At 40.7% G+C, this 19,107-nt stretch overlaps 3 protein-coding genes across 5 annotated transcripts; 2 read left to right on the forward strand and 1 right to left on the reverse strand.

Annotated features, from left to right (window-relative positions):
* Positions 1-12: 12 nt before the first annotated feature.
* LOC139576560 (calponin-1-like) lies at positions 13-9,131 on the forward strand. 2 transcript variants are annotated; one of them, XR_011675146.1, is made up of 8 exons: positions 13-263; positions 5,027-5,148; positions 5,362-5,428; positions 6,073-6,210; positions 6,353-6,469; positions 6,659-6,805; positions 6,985-8,956; positions 8,988-9,131. XR_011675146.1 is itself a non-coding variant. In XM_071402785.1 (7 exons), the coding sequence occupies exons 1-7, from the start codon at positions 204-206 to the stop codon at positions 7,222-7,224; spliced, it is 891 nt and encodes a 296-aa protein (XP_071258886.1). In that variant the 5' UTR covers positions 13-203; the 3' UTR covers positions 7,225-9,131. The 2 variants fall into 2 exon arrangements, 1 of the variants encoding a protein (XP_071258886.1); XM_071402785.1 differs by having other exon boundaries at positions 6,985-9,131.
* Positions 9,132-9,556: 425 nt separating this feature from the next.
* LOC139576591 (transcription elongation factor 1 homolog) lies at positions 9,557-11,848 on the reverse strand. Its single transcript, XM_071402858.1, has 4 exons — positions 11,762-11,848; positions 10,476-10,605; positions 10,285-10,355; positions 9,557-10,126 (listed from the first exon to the last, which is right to left on the reverse strand). Exons 2-4 carry the CDS (start codon positions 10,589-10,591, stop codon positions 10,062-10,064), a joined length of 252 nt encoding a protein of 83 aa, XP_071258959.1. The 5' UTR covers positions 10,592-10,605; positions 11,762-11,848; the 3' UTR covers positions 9,557-10,061.
* A 3,679-nt stretch (positions 11,849-15,527) lies between these two features.
* LOC139576573 (transmembrane protein 205-like) lies at positions 15,528-17,560 on the forward strand. 2 transcript variants are annotated; one of them, XM_071402825.1, is made up of 4 exons: positions 15,528-15,732; positions 16,178-16,286; positions 16,440-16,603; positions 16,766-17,560. In XM_071402825.1, the coding sequence occupies exons 2-4, from the start codon at positions 16,187-16,189 to the stop codon at positions 17,066-17,068; spliced, it is 567 nt and encodes a 188-aa protein (XP_071258926.1). In that variant the 5' UTR covers positions 15,528-15,732; positions 16,178-16,186; the 3' UTR covers positions 17,069-17,560. The 2 variants fall into 2 exon arrangements, with proteins under 2 accessions (XP_071258926.1, XP_071258917.1); XM_071402816.1 differs by having other exon boundaries at positions 15,551-15,680.
* Positions 17,561-19,107: the final 1,547 nt, after the last annotated feature.

Here is a 19,107-nt window from a genome sequence, read left to right on the forward strand (position 1 = left end):
AAAAAAGATTGAGAAAAGTGTTGCAAAGTGGTCCACAGCCTCACCAGAGCGAGCAAGAACGTTACAGAATCTGAATCCGCGGGTCTGTCATATCCATTGGAGTCCAGGGAGAAAGAGGACTTCGCTGTGGGTTTTCTCGTGCCAGGATAGAGGGGTGTATTTCAACATTTTAAAATCTCCTCTGTGAATAATCAAAGATAACTATGTCAAAGAATTTCAAAGGTGGACCATCCTTCGGACTTTCTGCTGAGGTCAAAAGTAAGGTATGTATCTCGCATGTCATGTAGCTTTCCTTTTAATTGAAATGAAAATAATGGGGTCTTTGCGTAATTGACATCAGTGGGCCAAGAGAATGCTCGCACTCAGGAAGGTGCGCACTTGACGCTCGCATATCTTGTCACTACGTGCATCTTCTCAGATGTATTAGTTGTAGGGGAACCAATGGTATATCGAGGGCCAATAATATCTTTTTGCTTTCTGTTAGGAGATTTTGTCGAATAGGCTTTTTGGACTGTCAAATTGGACTGTCAATGGTGATCATGGATTAATCATTAGGTCTAGGGCCTAGGCCTATACTGATAAATGGCAGCCTACCATTCTGACAGTTTACTTTATCGTTTAATATGTGAGGGCATCCAAACCAATTGTCTCTGATTCATAACTTCGAACTGGGTCGTTTAGATTACAGGTGATATCACCTAACCTGTCTGTCACAGAACACAATGACATAATTACTCGCAGATGAGCCCACAAGGCCTGATTTCAAGGTGTCTCTAGAAGGCTACCAGTATGTATATATTTTTTAAAGGGTCAATCTGTGATCGGTACATTCATTTTGGACTTTTAAATTCATGATACCCATTGATTCTTGAAGAATATGACTTATAAATCCTTCATTAGCTTAGTTCCTTGTTCTTACCCCATCATCAGAACCAATCAGTGGTTACATTTCTACAGACCCATCCCTAAGCTATTTTACCAAATCAGTGGCGGTTTGTCTGCTTTGTTATTGTTTGAACTGCAGATTGCCCCTTTAAAGTCTAAGCGAGAACTAAATGAGTCATCAACACCAACCAAGAGTCTATGGACCAGCTACTGTAGGCCTACCATGTAGGCGACTGTGCTATCAACATCCACTAATGTTTGGGAGAGATTGTATTTTCAGTGACAGTGCAATAACAGTGATGCACAATATGTGTGTGTGTGTCATAACTGCTGACAACCCATGTTCAGCTTGGACACAGCATGACTCTGCCAATGGGGTCAATAACTATCCCAGGATATTCTAGAACTCCCAACTCCATGTCTGTCAATGACAACTGAATTTGCTATCCCTATCATCAACCTTATCGTGTTGGAAGAGCCCTGGTTCCTGCATACATAGTGGTTTCCTGTCCATACTTTCATAGGGGCACTCTTCAAACAAACATGTCCTTATACTTGGCCACCATGGTTATTAGTGCTGTAGTATAGAAATAGGTCATATTCAATAGTGTATCAGTCAGTATATATATATATATGGTATGACATCCGATGACAGTGGATATGCTCCAGAGACTGATAGACAAGTACGTCAGCAACCTAAACCTCCTTTTAAGGTGTCCCTGAGCTCTGTCTTACAACCTGAGCAAGTGTCTCTCTGTAAACAATTTACACTCCAGTGGGGAATGACAAAACACTGTTGAGGCAGAGGAGAGGCAGACAGAACAAAGCCTTGTGGATTCACTGGAATGTCAACCTTCAACATGATTGTTTGTATCCAGGGGTGAAAGTAAATGTAATGTATTCCCGGTACAGGGACCTCCTGGGTGTGTACACACTTTAAGAAAATCGTAGAATTACATATAGAATCCCTATTAATTTAATAGAATCTCTACAGGCCTAATAGTAAAGATTTGTCCTTTAACTTTTAAAATGTATTAGCCTATTTTTTTATGTGGTATAAACATGACCTGTCATGTGTTTTCATCTGAGTGTCAATCAATTACTTCAAAACGCTAATGTAGGCTACCTGCGCAAGTTACTCATGGACGTCTGAACAACAGGGGGTGCGGGAATAGTTTTTAAGATATACTTAGATATTTTTCTGCTTTTTATTTTGTTACATTTGTTAGTCAACTTGTCTATAATTAGATCCTTACAGCTCCTCTTCTGTCATTACTTGATGCTCATCTAGAATACTAGATAAAGCCTTGCTAATGATGGCATAAATCGATAGAATTATCAGTGCATCAACTACAATCTATACTGAACAAAAATATAAACGCGACATGTAAAGTGTTGGTCCCATTTTCCATGAGCTGAAATAAAAGATCCCAGAAATGTTCCATATCCACTAAAAGCTTATTTCTCTAAAATGTTGTGCAGAAATCTGTTTGCATCCCTGTTCGTGAGCATTTCCCCTTTGCCAGATGTGGCATATCAAGAAGCTAATTAAACCACATAATCATTACACAGGTGCACCTTGTGCTGGGGACAATAAAATGCCACTAGCAGTTTTGTCATACAACACAATGTCACAGATGTCTTGAGGGAGCATGCAATTGGCATGCCGACTGCAGGAATGTCTAACAGAGCAGTTGCCAGACAATTTAATGTACATTTCTTGACTATAAGCCGCCTACAACGTTGTTTTAGAGAATTTGGCAGTATGTCCAACTGGCCTCACAACCGCAGACCACATGTAACCATGCCAGCCCAGGACCTCCACATCCACCTTCTTCACCTGCATGATCGTCTGAGGAGGGGGAGTGGGAGTGCTGAGGAGTATTTCTGTCTGTAATAAAGCCCTTTTGCGGGGAAAAACTCATTCTGATTGGCTGGGCCTGACTCACCAGTGGGTGGACCTGGCTCCCGAGTTGGTGGGCCTATGCCATCCCCAGCGCCCCTACCTAGTCAGGTGAATGAATTTATTTCAATTGACTGATTTCTTTCTATGAACTGTAACTCAGTAAAATCTTTGATATTGTTGCATGTTGCGTTTAAATCTTTGTTCCGTATAGGTGACATAGTTAAAGTTACTCTTTCATTTCTGCTTCTCTCACGGAGCGAGGACGTTTAGGGACCAGGGAGAATGCATCTGTTTGACCGGTTTAAAGGAAATGAAAAGCTGTGAAAACGATCCAACATGTTTCTGATAGTATTTCAGTTCGTCTTGGATGCATATTTAATGTGGCTGAAAATGAAATACTGTCAGCTTTTATGTAGCTGAAGAAAATTGCACTTTAAGGCTACACAACAGGTCCCTAAAAGCCTCAATCTCATTCTCTCAAAATGCTGAAATAAATAAATCGTATTTCTCCACTCCTGTTCCGGAGACAAAATTAGCATTTGGTCTATAATTTTACTGAGAGGAACACTTAATTCTGCAGGAGTTAACATTATAATAGGCGACATGTGAGGCCTACAGTCAGTGTCCAGACTTCAGTTACTATTCCAACTATTACGCTATTCCACGCTAAAATAATTCCGTGAATCCATACAGCAGTGCCTTTTGATAAATGCAAAGATACATCACTTACAAAACACCAAAAAGTGTTTCGAATGACATTCGGTGGTTGTCCTTCATTAGGCCCACACAAGTCTTGTAACCTGAATTGATGTGTATACTGCTGTCCGCGTGCATCTCGGTCTTGGCCACTCATCTCTGCCTTATCAGAATGTCAGTGTTGTTGTTGAACCACACTGCATTTTGGAGCGTATTCCACAAGTTTTCAAAAATTCACTAATTTTTCATGCGAATGACATGCGGTATGATAAATAGTGTGATAGCCAACAGTTTTCTTGAAATCTGTTTTAATTATTGTGATAGGTTCATGTTTTACCGGTATGACGTAAACCCACTCTTTATTTTGCCAGTACTCCATACTGGACCGTTCCGTCCTACTTTCACCCCTGTTTGTATCAACTTAAACCATTTTATTCCTTATGCCATGGCCTACGCTGATTTAATTTATATTTTCTCCACTGAGTTCATACATGAAAAACACTGATAGAATCAATGGATAGGTGCCAATTTTGGCATCAAAGACGTATACATTTTTAAATAAATGAACCAGTTCTGATTACATTCCTGACCTCCTGACACAGTTAAATGAAACTCTGACCCAAATACCTTGGCTGGATGCAAGTGCTATCTGCAGGTCTTGGCATCTCATTATCAGATGTGGTTTGCCTGAGTAGATCGCGTCACTGTAAAAGGACAGATTCCGGAAAACCCAGAGGTAGAGAAGGAGCACAGGGAGGAGTAATAGGGAGAGCTGTTTCTCCCAAGTTTGGTGTGATGGACTGGAAGCTACGCAAACCCTGCTGCTTTGAAATACCTGTTTGTGTTGGCTCCTGGTCTCACAAGCCCTCTCCCAGACTGTGAGTGAGCAGAACATTCAGAAAAGGAGAGAGCGCAGAGCGAGAGGGGGGCTACAGACCCACCATAGAATTTCTGGTATTAGGGGGATGCGTTTGTGCCAATAGGGAAATACAAGGAAGCGGAGAATCAGTGTTTCTCCATGCAGGAATGTCCCATGGCCATTTTTCATTTTCTTCCTGTTGTTTTTTAACTCTAATCTTCATCTTTAGGTCTTATTACAATGGGTAGGCTTTCAAAGGAAAGTGGAGAGGAATGTTATCCCTCTGTTACAAGATGAGAAAGGAAAAGGGAGGAGGGATAATAGCTCTGATGAATATCATACTTCAATGGCTCTTTTACTATAGTTACAGTTTGTTGTAAGATCATTTGTATTTTTCAGGTAGCCAAGCACCTGTCACAAGATCATTCATCATGCAGAACTGACAGTTACAAGACATTAACCTGAGTGTCTGCAGATGTTAGGATGCAGTCAAATCCAACACATTTACAATGCATTTGGGAAGTATTAAGACCCCTTCACTGCGTTGTTTTCGCTTTGTCATTATGGGGTATTGTGTGTAGAGGAAAAATAATAACTTCATCCATTTTAGAATAAGGCTGAAATGTAACAAAATGTGGGAAAAGTGAAGGGGTCTGAAAACTTTCCGAATGCCTCTTCAGTTGGCCCAGAAGTATGACCCCCAGAAGGAGGAGGAGCTGAGGCTGTGGATCCAGGACGTAACAGGCAAGAAGATCGCTGATCCTTTCATGGAGAATCTAAAGGATGGGGTCATCTTGTGCGAGTGAGTGAGCGATACTCTCCTCAGTACTGTGGCCGTACAGAATGTCATGTAGAATGGCAGAGCATATTGTGTGTCATATCACCATATGACTTTCTTTTGCTTCCAATATCGTTCAGTCTCATTCATTTCCACACTGTTAATGATGACTGGGCCACTCAAAGTCAGAACAGTATTTTGACTGTTGTTCTGTGCTTTCTCTTTCCTTGTGTGTAGACTTATCAACACACTTCAGCCAGGATCTGTGAGAAAGATTAACACTTCCCCTCAAAACTGGCATCAGGTAAGCTTGTTCTGAGACAGAATAATTGTTTTTGTATTATTATATAACATCATGTCCATCATGACGTGCAGTAGGCTATAGTTATTATAGATACTTTGCATAGTATTGAGCAGCATAAGCATGCCAAGAGTCAGTAGTTTTTTCCACTCCATACCTTTCATCACTGAACTCGCTAAAATATGTAACCAGATAGGTAGTCTTTTGCTTGGCATAGTGTTTATTTATTTACATTCCAAGCTGCAGCTACGTCGTTTAATGAGGCACATCTCAGCGTGCGTCTTCAGATCTCTTTATATGAGACTCAAAAAGAAAACAGCACTTTTAAGTGTTTGTTGAGGCACTTCCAAAGAATCATCCATGACATACAATGTTACTAAGAATCAATGCACTCACATGTGGTGGTCCCTTTGTCAGGAATAAAAGAGAAAAAGGTTATCCAACTGGTGAGTAGGGCTTTGAAGAAAACCCCAGAAAGCTGATCATTTTGAAGTCCTGAGTCTCAAATAGAATGACTATTTAAAGAAACATGACAATATCAAAATAACAAATAACTCAGTAACTGGTGTCCTCTTTGTTTGTACTCTTGCTTTTACCTCAGTGGACCATTTGCTCTTGGCTAATTCTTCTTCCTTTTCATTGCCCAGCTGGAAAACATTGGCAATTTTGTCCGAGCCATCACAGTTTATGGTATGAAGCCATACGATTTGTTTGAGGCCAACGACCTGTTTGAGAATACCAACTACACCCAGGTCCAGAGCACGCTCATCACCCTGGCTGGAATTGTGAGTGGAAACCCATAGAGGAATCTCAGTACATTGTACAATACTGTATGTAGAAAGTATTGTCAGTGGCTTGTAAGAAACCTACTTCTACCTCACGTGAGGATCCATCATCTGTTTTTCTAACCTTCCCCTCTTTCACCAGGCCCAGTCCAAAGGTTTCCACTCCAAGCATGACATGGGAGTGAAGTATGCAACAGCACACCAGCGCCGTTTTGCCCCAGACATGCTGAAGGAAGGGCGCAATGTCATCGGCCTGCAGGTCAGAACAGTCTTTGTATCATATACACCTTATACACGAAGATATCACTGTTATTACATGTGTAATATAAGTAGTAGTAGCAGCATGTTATAACATACCTTCATTTGTTTTTAGTTTGGCCGATAGGATTGTTTTAATGGTATTATAGTTCAGGCATAACCAGTGCACTACCTTTGCCTGCCTGTCCAGATGGGTACCAACAAACTTGCCAGCCAGAAGGGCATGACATCTTATGGCACGCGGCGTCACCTGTACGACCCGAGGGGGGGAATGGAGAACCCTCTGGACCAATCCACCATCAGCCTCCAGATGGGCACCAATAAGGGTGCCAACCAGGTGGGGCGCCATTTGATGTCACAAATAGATATTCTCTGGTAGAGATAGAATTGACTAACATTCTGTACATCTTGGGAGTTTTCCCTCTCTCTGCCTATCATGAAAGCAATTAATATGATATAAAATATTACACTTTGTAGCCTATATCTAATCCTCCCCTGCTTTTCTTCCTCTCTCAGTCTGGCATGACGGCCCCTGGCACCAGGAGACACATCTATGACAAGAGTCTGGGCTTGGAGGAATGCGACACCTCCACCGTCTCACTGCAGATGGGCACCAACAAGATGGCGTCCCAACAGGGCATGACCACATATGGCCTCCCTCGGCAGGTCTACGACAACAAGTACTGCTCCAACCCTGATGAATTCATCAACAACGGGGAGAGGGCTGAGTTTGACGGTACTATGTACTATGACTAAAGAGAACAGGATAACTCCAGTCCCCTCCTCTCAATAACCCCTCTCCACCAGCAAGACCACCCAAACTGTTATTTACTGTTTTCATTATCCTCATCCCTTGCTGTTTTTTTTTTGTGATCAACCATTCAAATAATTTTTGTCCTTTGAGGGGATTTATGCCTGGTTCAATCTCTTTGATATTGTTTTTTAAAATCAATTTAATGTAGTTGCCCACACACCTCTCTCACTTTGCAATGGAGATTTTTCTATTCAAATACGATGAAAATAAATACTAAAAATACTAATAATGTCAAGAGACCCAATTCCTTAATTAATCATTTTTTATTTATAGATCTTTTATAGTTTATAAAATTTTTGATTTTCAGTTGTAGATCCCCCATCAAGCTTAAACATTGAGAATACAGGAAAAAGTTCATTGAATGGAAAGAAGTGACCGACATGTTGCTGTTAACCTTTAACCCCTGAGGAACAGGAGTCAGCTCTGGGATTCAATCCCTCTGGATGACTCGGGGCCCACAGAATCAGACTGAGTCTTCCAGGACACAGGGACATGGACTAGAAGCTTTGATCAGATGTATTCCTTATGACTTTGCCTTTGTATGCACCTCTGCGCTGTGCTAAAATCCCTGCTCTAGCTCACAGGACTGCCAACCAGCCATTTTATACCACAGATGGAATGTTTTTCTAGTACTCTTTAAATCATTAGAAGATCAGTAGTAGGGTTCTCAAACCTGATACTTGAATTAATGTGAGCCCCTGTAGGCATCGTGAAAAGCCAATAGATTTGAATATTTTTAGTATTATTAGCAGTATTCAACACGTCTCGCATACTTCATTAGTGGTAAACAATGCAGATTAAATGTTTGCCATTGTGTCAGCTATGTTAATGTGGATGTCATATAGGCCAGTTTGCATGAGACAAGTTATAATCCCCCTATAGTCTCCATGGCACACAGCTTTAATATATTGCTGCGCTATTTGCACTTTGCATCACCTTGTTGAATATGCACATGGATAGAATAGTTTATGACGAGAAGAAAGGCGGATAAGTCAGGTCATTGAGAGCCATAACATCTGCACGCTGTTATACACGAGCCAACGGTCCTATTAACGTCCACTTAGTCATAGCTCAATACAGCAGACCCTGTATCACTAACTACTACATGATATGGTGTACCCACCGCAGATCTTGAATGTAATGTGATTTTGAGCACTGCAAGATGTGACAGTCATTCTGTGGATTCATTAAGTAATCACCTTGTACCAGCAGTCGCAAATGAATAGCATAAGTCTGCAACATATTTATGCTCGGGATAATGTAGCCTAACACAGCTGCTAATGGTTTAAACATTAAACTGTGCATGCTTGACCAAACCTTTGAAAAGCAGGCTAGTTTGCTTGCTAAGAGGTTTGTTCGAGATCAGACACTTCCTTTGTTGCACCTGCAACGTTCCACAGAACACATCTCTATGCCTTGCATGCTCATGTACAAAGCATGGATTGGTTATACCTTGTCCATAGATTGCTTACAGGAAGGAAAACAACATTATTTTTTAATTTGGGTGAACTATCCCTTTAAGATAAAATTGAAAGGTCTTGATATCGGTTACTGGGTGGTATTGTGATGTGTTTTTAAATAGGAAGTATTGGAGATAAAGCTACATAAAATAGAGTCCCTCCTGAGGTTCTGACCTCTGGAATTTATAGTGATGATTTGTCAAAAGTTTTGAAGGCTTAGTATTAAGCCTTCAAAAGTTTTGAAGGCTTAATACGGCTTAAACGGAACGTTGTTTGATGCTGAGCTCATAATCTGAATGCCATGTGTCATTTTCCCCCCTACATTAGTGTGCCATCTAGTGTTTTGAAATCCCTTTAACACTTGAAAAAAATAAACTACATTCCACAGATTTAAGGTAAAAGTCATTTGCGCCACAAGAGGTGTCTTTTATTAAAGCACCTAACTTATTCTGTATTGTCACATGTCCAATAGATATATACGAAGTCAGTTGTGCATTAAGAAAATATTTTTAGTTTAGAATGAGAGCCAACAGTGCCTAGCCAAAATACAATTGGCAATATTACCCTCTGGTCTAAAATGTGTGTCAATGTTGTTCAGACTATCAATTGCTCAGTATTCTGAAAATCTTGTATTTATTTGGCTTTCACTTACAATGAAATTAGCTGCAATACAATAAATCACATCAGAATTACAATAATTTAATTTGGGTTGTGAGTGCAAAACTTGCCACCAGGCCATATCGGATTATTTTTCATTCATATTTGTTCCTAGATATTTTAACCATTTCAGCGGTATGTGACAGATGCAGTTAGGTGTGAATTACATTGATGTGTTTATTGTTCAAGTCATTCCCATACAAAAAAAACTAATTGAAATAAAAATCATGACATCAAACAAAAAAAACTACAGAATCACCCCTTTTAAATTTTTACTAATGAAATCTACTTGCTCCATTAAAAGGGGGACATGGCAGCTTGGGAAAGTCTAAAGACATATCCACCAACAGGCTTGCCTGTAAAACATAACAAATGATTAGGTGGTTTGAAACTTAGTGGTATTCTCAAAGATCAGGACCATTGGGACATTTCATTGCCCTACCCCCATCCCACCCTGCCACAGAGGGAGAACAGGAAGTGTATCTTTCTTCATATCAAATCCATTAGTGTGTAGACACTGAAGATTTCACAGATGTGTTATCTGTCTTTGTTTGTTCTCCACATTCACTACTTGACAAAGCCCTGGCCCAGCCAGAGATATGTGACCCATCGTAGGGAATGAGGGGTGAGGTCAGACAGGAATAGAGTCAGGGGGACCACTGCTACTGATTGGCTGCTTCGCAAGCATCTATCCAATCACTGTAAACATCCACTGGTTCTGAAAGATCTGGAGACAAATGTCAAGGAAAAGTTCATTTGGGAGGTACAGTTGTAAAGACTTGGCTTTTAAATTGTATTTATTTACAAATGCACAAGCCAATCTGGGAGCTATATGGTGTGTAGATATGTGAATATAGTGATCCAATCAAAGAATCGAAAGGATACAAGTAATGGGGGTCTGGAATTCTTCCAAGCAGACGGTGCACGATATTATTCCTGTGTTTCGAGTGCGTTCCCTGAAAAGAGAAAAGAAAATGTGCATTTGGATAGGGTGTTAGGATATGTATCAACATGTAATCAGTGATCATATTTTACAGCCAGACCATATGCTGTTCAACACAACCAAGCGAACTTACATTTTGACATCACAGGACTTCTCGTGGTTACAAAAGGGACAGGTGAATTGGGTGTCCAAGTTACCCGTCAGTTTCTTTTTGGGAGGTGGCTTCCTCTTTGACTTTCGGCGTCCCATTCTCCATGTATAATCTGTAAAATACAATAGCTACATTTTTCTGTTTTTACAAAACAAGTTCTGTTGACGGTCAAATTCAATAAATAATTAGGTCAATCGTGTTAGCTAGCATATATTATATCTAGTGTATGGTGATGATATTCATTTGATTTTGGGCAAAGTCATATGCTGCGTTCATCGCGTAATTTCGGAAAATACTACTTGTAAACTGGGAACAACGAATGTGCGGGTTCATGTGCTTTGAACTCGTTGAGAATGCCGATTGCTGGTTAATGGCAAACAAGCTGTGTCAACCATGAACGAAAAAGTACAGCTTTCATGCTCAGACATATTAGTGTTAAAATAACACTTTTATAAATCATGTTTTGTTGTTGAATTTAACTGCTGAAATTGCTGTTATCGAGGTATTGGCCTTAGTAGTTGATGTCAGACAGAGTTCATCATATGGGCAGTAGAGCAAATTGGAGCACAGGGATGACAGACAAGTTTCCCATTAGTAATTACGAGTTGGAGGTGCGTTGAAATGTATTTTCCCCAGTCCTATGCCCCTATTTGCAAATTTACGAGATGTTATAAATGCATCAATATTCTGCCGCTATAGACCATCTGCTAGTACGCATGTGCGAGCTAATACATCACGCTTGTGTAAACAAACACATTTTTAACCGTATTTTCCACATAAATTCAAATGATATTTTATTTTCGATCATTTAAAAAAGTCAGATGTCGATGATTAACGTTACTATTCTCTTGTTGGAGCCATGTTCACACTACACAAGTGTGTAGTAGCTAAGTTCCCCGCCATCGCGCATGGACTTTTTTATAGCTTGCAGCTATAAAATAGGAGCTCAACAATAATGCCTTTTATACAAAACCTCCTGCAAATTCAATAAGTCCATTTCCAACAATATTGTTAATTGCATGAACCGTTTATTTTGGGATGATTTCTGAAGAGACAGCTAGATAGTATTAGCTAGTAACGTTAGAGCGCGAGGAAAACAAAGTTAGCTTGTGTTAGCTAACTAACGCTGGATTTGTAATATGCTAGCTATGCACCCAAAAAAAATATAGGAGAATCACACATGTAATTTAAAATCGAGCTGGATATATAATTTAGTTGTTTGCATGTTAGCCATATAGTAAAGCACGCTGGATTAAGCATTTTCTTACCAGATAAGTGACCCAAGTAATGACGCTAACAAATAGAAATTGTATCCGGAAATTATTCTGAACTCTTTCATCTGATTGGAAGATTAAGGCGCATTTTAGGGTTGTCATTGGTCAAACAAAATTATCAACCCGCCTCTCAGAATTTATATACCTCTTTGATACAATCCCAAAATAATTCTAATATATATATTGATTATGTAGTCTACCACAGGAGGCTGCTGAGGGGAGGACGGCTCATAATAATGGCTGGAATGGAATAAATTCAATGGTATCAAACACATGGAAATAATGTATTAATGAGTTTGATTACCATTTTATTTATTCTGTTCCAGCCATTACTATGAGCCTGTCCTCCCCAACGAAGGTGCCATCAACCTCCTGTGTTTAATAGTCTACAGTACAAAATTATTGATTTAAAAAAACAGCCTTTTACCTGAATTATTGATAAAGAAATGTGTTGAATGCACAAAGCTCAAACAGAAAATAATTGTCAGTGTAGACCAAATGTTATTTTATTTGGCTGTCATAAAGAAGACAGTGTGAGACAAGGTAGGGCAAAAGGTAGATTGAGGATTTCAGCTATGAACTTTATAACCTTCTGCAACAGAGACAAAATGAAGAATTCACTTCTAATGTGTTTACCCTTATAACATATACATCAATTTAAGTGTGCTTATTAATTAGATGATAACATGAATTACTGTTGTCAGTAATAGATGAGAAACAGCAAAGAATGTTATTTGTGTGCTTTCATTTACCTGGCAGACACATTGATTTCCACTTTGATCTTTGGTGTCATTCCTTTGGCACATGTTCCACTTTGCCTGAATCTGAATCTGAAGTGGCTGGCATAACATTTACATTTAAGTCATTTAGCAGACGCTCTTATCCAGAGCGACTTACAAATTGGTGCATTCACCTTATGATATCCAGTGGAACAACCACTTTACAATAGTGCATCTAACTCTTTTAAGGGGGGGGGGTTAGAAGGATTACTTTATCCTATCCTAGGTATTCCTTAAAGAGGTGGGGTTTCAGGTGTCTCCGGAAGGTGGTGATTGACTCCGCTGACCTGGCGTCGTGAGGGAGTTTGTTCCACCATTGGGGTGCCAGAGCAGCGAACAGTTTTGACTGGGCTGAGCGGGAACTGTACTTCCTCAGAGGTAGGGAGGCGAGCAGGCCAGAGGTGGATGAACGCAGTGCCCTTGTTTGGGTGTAGGGCCTGATCAGAGCCTGAAGGTACGGAGGTGCCGTTCCCCTCACAGCTCCGTAGGCAAGCACCATGGTCTTGTAGCGGATGCGAGCTTCAACTGGAAGCCAGTGGAGAGAGCGGAGGAGCGGGGTGACGTGAGAGAACTTGGGAAAGTTGAACACCAGACGGGCTGCGGCGTTCTGGATGAGTTGTAGGGGTTTAATGGCACAGGCAGGGAGCCCAGCCAACAGCGAGTTGCAGTAATCCAGACGGGAGATGACAAGTGCCTGGATTAGGACCTGCGCCGCTTCCTGCGTGAGGCAGGGTCGTACTCTGCGAATGTTGTAGAGCATGAACCTACAGGAACGGGTCACCGCCTTGATGTGAGTTGAGAACGACAGGGTGTTGTCCAGGATCACGCCAAGGTTCTTAGCACTCTGGGAGGAGGACACAATGGAGTTGTCAACCGTGATGGCGAGATCATGGAACGGGCATAACCCTCTATCCTATTCGTTCAGTTCGGCCTAGTGTGCGATGCAAGAGACCATGCACACAGCAATAAAAACTGATCTGAGCAAACAGAAAAATACACTTTGTATTTCAATGCAAATGCTGTATCTTTTGTGGATCAACAGAAAGTTAATTACCAGATATCTTACCTGTTTTATTGGGAGCCTTGCCTTTCGATATTGTTATAGTCTGACTCTTATTCTGTAACTCAGAAACATCTGACCTAGGGGAGAACACTTGTTATAAGGATGCATCATCATAATTCCTTTAGTAATAGCAGTCTGTCAGATTGCTTGCCATGCTCGTCTACTCTAACCTCACCCCAGAGCTTTCACCTTAAATTTGACCTGAGCATGTCCTGAGGCCTCTGCAGTTTGAGTGTGTCGTCCTTCATCTGATAGCTGTCAATCCTGCTCTCCAAGCACTGAAAATGGAGACAGATAGATACATATTCCAGAACATGTCACATGACATGAGATAAGCTTCAGCAGTCCAAATCATTTTAGCTCAAGTATAGTTCAGAAGATTGTTTCAATTGTAAAGTTTGTATAATTTGTTTGATGAGTGAAATCATTCAGGTCAAAGTGATTTGGGGGAGAGAAATGTTGAGCTCTGAAATACCATATCTTTGCAGTATTTCTCTGTCAATCTGCGCATTGTTTCATCTCTTAGTTTTTCTAAAAAGGAAAGGAAAACTTGAGTAAGGTTTATAAAAAGCCTCCATTAGAACAACATCATGGAAGGGGGTCTTGTTCTGATAAACATAAAATCAAACTTGCTAAGCAGGCCATGAAAGTTGTGGACTTCCTCCCTTAGCTCAGCAATCTGCTCCCACAGGACTCTTCGACTGAAGAAACAGACAACATACACAGAAAAATATGGAGAGGGAATTACATGTTATTACTGCATTATCCCACTGAGCTAAACGTCTACTTATCATCATGCAAGAGTAGTTCACCAAAGTATCCCCACCACACCACACTTGAGACTGCCTTATCCAGATCAACCTGTGGTAGAGTTCCTGAGAGATGTGGTTGATGGCAGCCTGCCTCTGGATGTCTGAGGGGTGAGTGCTGGAGCAGGAGGCTTGGAGAGTAGGACAGGAGCAGGGAGAGTGGGACATGAGACTGCGCAGGTAGTGGAGCTCAGTGGAGACCTCACAGCCTAGGCCCTCAAAACGCTCCTCAAAGTGCTGGGCGGCAACATGTGCAGCCAAATGGCGCACCTCGGCTGGAGGAACAAGGACAGGAGGACAGTTTATGTCATCTTTAAGTCATTGTTATGACAGTGCTATTTAGCCCTTATGACAGAGGGTTCAACTCAAGTAAAGAGTAACCCATGCATTCAAAAAATAATAATAATCAGGGAATCAAGAGTCAGGTGTGGTTCAGGCGTGATTGTGTTGTGTCCTCCCTTACATTGAAGGACTGCCATGGTATTGAGATTCTGGGTTCTCTCTGCCTCATGCATGAATAGAGTTTTGCACAGGGAATCAATAGTCTACAAAACAACAAATATTAATTGAAACAATATCCCCTGAATAAAACAGTAACCAATACAAGCCATCAAATAAAACAGTAGACAATCGTGAATATGGGAAAAATACTACATTCTACAGGAAGCAGTTAGTCACCTTGGCTTGTGTTTTAACCTCTGACCTAATTCTTTCCACATCTCGGAGAGACTCCTGAGATTCACCTCCTGCTACTAGAAGACAACTCAAGAAAGTCGGTGAACAATGACCATGGAGTATTACACCAGGCATTGTCAAGTTATGTTACTTTCTGATGATCACATTGACACAATAACACTTACACACCTTCAGCAGGAAGGGGCGGTGGTTCACACTGAAACAACAATCGACATTGTATTGAAAATCCTTCTAACAAACTATTTTGGTACTGTATGACATTGAGTGCCAACTCACCAAGGCCCTCTTGTCGTCCATGTCAACTGACCTGAGCTAAGTAAATTGTAAGTGGGTGGATAAAAACGGTGTCACAATGACAAGGCGGAGATACATTCTATCTCATTGATGATTGGTTTGTGGGTTATAATTAAACGTAATATTCATTTTGTGATAATGTGATTTGTAGATATTGCTTGGGGGGCGTGGTTAATGGAAATTGACGTTTGAGAGAGGAAGTGTTGTTCTAGTGTTCGATCAACGGTAGTTGCGAAAAGAGAGTTTTCCTTCAGTCAACATACCACATCCAGGTAGTTATTTTTCAGTTGAGTATTTTTTTAAGGAAAAAAGAAAGACAAACAAGTAAGAAGCCACTTTCTTCTCTTTGGAATGCACTGCAACACTACTTCCGCGCAGTTGTGTAACTCACCTAGCTAGCGAGTTACTATGGGTTGTGCTAGCGACATTTGTAGTTTCTGACAAATGCCATTCCACTCATGGTTTCCAATTCCCAAAATGTGATATTGAATTAAGTATTTAATCCTCAACAGTATCGTTTTTCAGAACTGTTATCTCTCGAAGCCACTATCACTTGCATGCTAATCAAGCTTGCACGTGTAGACGGACCACTTTCCAGTCATCAAATTATGTTGTTTTAAGGGGTTTCAAAAGGTCTTTGTTGAATTAGTGATTTTGGGTGGGCATGTGTTTTTTGGTTTTATGTCCCCAATGTTGTAAATTAATACGTTTCATTATCTGGTTTGCTTGCTAACATTTATCTGGGACTTTTCCTATTTTTGTCCCCCAGATTAATACCATGGTCACACAAGGGGAGCCTACAGATTTGGTGAAAGTGCTGCACCTGCTGGTGCTGTCCTTCGCATGGGGAATGCAGTTGTGGGTCTCCTTTATAGCAGGTGATGATAGGGGATGAGCAGAGGAAATCTGTTAGATTGTAGGGTTTTGCTAACACTTGAAGTGGCATATCAAAAGAAGCCAAGATTAAGAATGAGGCACAGTATTTGTCTCCCCATTTCTCTCACTTACATTATCTCTTTTCCCACCCACAGGTTTTGCACTGGTGAAGCAGGTAACACTGCACACCTTTGGGCTGGTGCAAAGCAAGCTGTTCCCTGTCTATTTCTATTGCCTACTGGGCAGCAACTTTGTCAGCCTTGCTGTGTATGCAGTCTACCACCCCAGAGAGCTGCTGGATTGGCACGAAAGCCTGCAGGTCATATCACATTCTATTTTGTAATTTAGGGCAGGATTCAATCTGTACCGGTGAAGCGTTACAGATTGCGCAATCAAAATGTTAAGATTATTTCCGATTTAGATAATGGTTGTATCTACATGTCATCGACAATTCAGAATAAAAATTGTTCTTCCCCTGTAGATGGCCCTGTACTTTTTGGCAGTCATCATGGCAGGTCTAAACGCACAGTGGTTCGGCCCGTCTGCCACAGAGGTCATGTTCAAGCTGCGGGAGGTGGAGCAGGAGCATGGCCTGGGGAACCAAATAGGGATAGGGAGCCAGAGGGAAGCTTACGCCAAACTCAGGGAGCAGGATCCCAAGTACAAGGCCTACAAGAGCACCTTTGGCCACTATCATGGCCTGTCCAACTTATGCAACCTGATTGGGTTTATCTGCACAACCACCAACATAGTGTACACAGCTCTCAATTTACACACCATTTAGAGATTGTGTATATGTGGTGTTTGGTGACAAGTTTTCATATTGTCTGTCAATGAGGGGATGTATGTATCAAGTGTCTCAGAGTAGGAGTGCTGATGTAGGATTTTTGCTTTTAAATCACAAATAATATTACATAGCTCTGGAAATTTTTTGAAAAGATGTGATTGGTCAAAAGACTAATTAGTGGGGGAAAAATATCAGAATTGGCTTCCTGTGTAAATGCAGCTTTAGGCATATTACATATGGATCTTAGTTCAGCACTCCTAATGAGACGCTTGATGCATACGGCCCCCAAACATAATGCTTAACCATATTTTTTTTTAAATGTGCCTTTTTAATATAATTGTTTCACCTGTCAATAGAATACATAGCACACAATGTCAAAGGACTTCTGGTCTTTCCCTTGTCAAACCGGGAAAGGATGAATGTAATAAAGATCGATTTATATTTTTCAGAAGTACATGATAATAAAAAATAAAAAAAGTGTTAACGTTAGTGATCCTCTTTTTGATTTCCCTACAGTTATTGTTCATTTTACATTGATGTTGAAACAAGAAAAAATAAAGTTCAGTTTGGGTTGTTACCCTTGATGGAATCAGGAAATGCACTCTCCTACAGTTTGAGCATTTTCTTTGGAAAATCAGGTGCAATACAGGGTCAATAACATGCAACATATTGAGACCAGACCACACAGTTAGTGCCCACCTCTTGGAACAGACTGGTTCTAACTTCATTATTGTGATGGACATCACGTTAAAAAAAACACAGCTTTGAATAACTGGACCGACCAGTGCTTTGCTGGCAAGCCTGGGAGGAGGGAGATGTATTAATAAAGTTAAAATATCACTAATGGATAACTGGACAGAAGCCAAAACTGTAATGGTGTTTCAGAGTGAGTGAAAAGGCTTCTACAATCTACATATTGTGATGTATTAGTCTGGTTGTTTTAGCTGTATGCATGTATGTATCTTTGTTAATGTCAAACTACAATGTTGAGATTTTGACTCAGAATAGTTAGTTTACAGTGGTAGATCATCATGATGAAACTGTTTGGTATGGAAAGTACAGAGAGTGACAGTGTCATAGGAAATCTTGTTTAGATTCCTTATCATGCCTATACTGTATGTCTCTCAGCAGTCTGGGCCACTCCTCTTGGATCAGAAGGAAAGACTTCCTCTTGAGATGAGCCTTGTCAGTGGCACCAGGAAATAGCATTCTTTGAACTCCAGCAGCACAAATTCACCTACTCTCTGATTAGGTGAGATTTCAAGAGAAATCTCTCCCTATGTAATTAGAGGTAAACCAGGCCACCAATTCTAGAGTTTCTCTTGGAGTGAACTAACACTTTGTTTACTTTTCAAAAAAAGGAAAACACAAAATTATCTACAGATATACAGGTACACCACAACCAAACTCATTCACTCCCCATGTTACATTACCCAGATACCACAGCAGGTCAATGAGCCACAAAGTGGTGGTGTTGGTATGGTGGATATGGTGCTGCTGGAAGTAAGCCGTGTGAACTAGAAAACAAAGTACCCTTCATGTGCAGTAGTAGAAAAAACATTTCTCACACTGCTGATTTCTGGAATTCCCAAGTAGTGACTATGTGCAAGTGTCAAACAGGATTTCCAAAACTCGGTGCACGTTTTATTTTTTGCCCTAGCACTAACCACAGGAGGTTGGTGGCTTTGATTATTTGAATCAGCCCTGTAGTGCTTGGGCAAAAACCAAAACGTGCACCCAAAGGGGGCCCTAGGACTGAGTTTGGGAAACCCTGGTCTAAAACACCAGGAAGTGTCAAGGATGTGCACTTATTCACTCATGGAAATAATTCTGATTTATTAAATGGTGGATGCTTTTCCAAAGTTGGCTTACCATATCTGCACGAAAATATTAATTTACAACATTTTAGAATCTAAGCCCAGTGATCTCATTAGTGTATTTCTAATGATCTGCAATGCAACTCTGCATTATCAAATGTTGAGTTATACTTAATACATTATGAGGTTGGCAGACTGCAGAGCATCTCCGAAGTTCAG

The sequence above is a fragment of the Salvelinus alpinus genome, chromosome 1 (assembly GCF_045679555.1).
Source record: "Salvelinus alpinus chromosome 1, SLU_Salpinus.1, whole genome shotgun sequence".
In the NCBI taxonomy this organism is placed as follows: domain Eukaryota; kingdom Metazoa; phylum Chordata; class Actinopteri; order Salmoniformes; family Salmonidae; genus Salvelinus; species Salvelinus alpinus.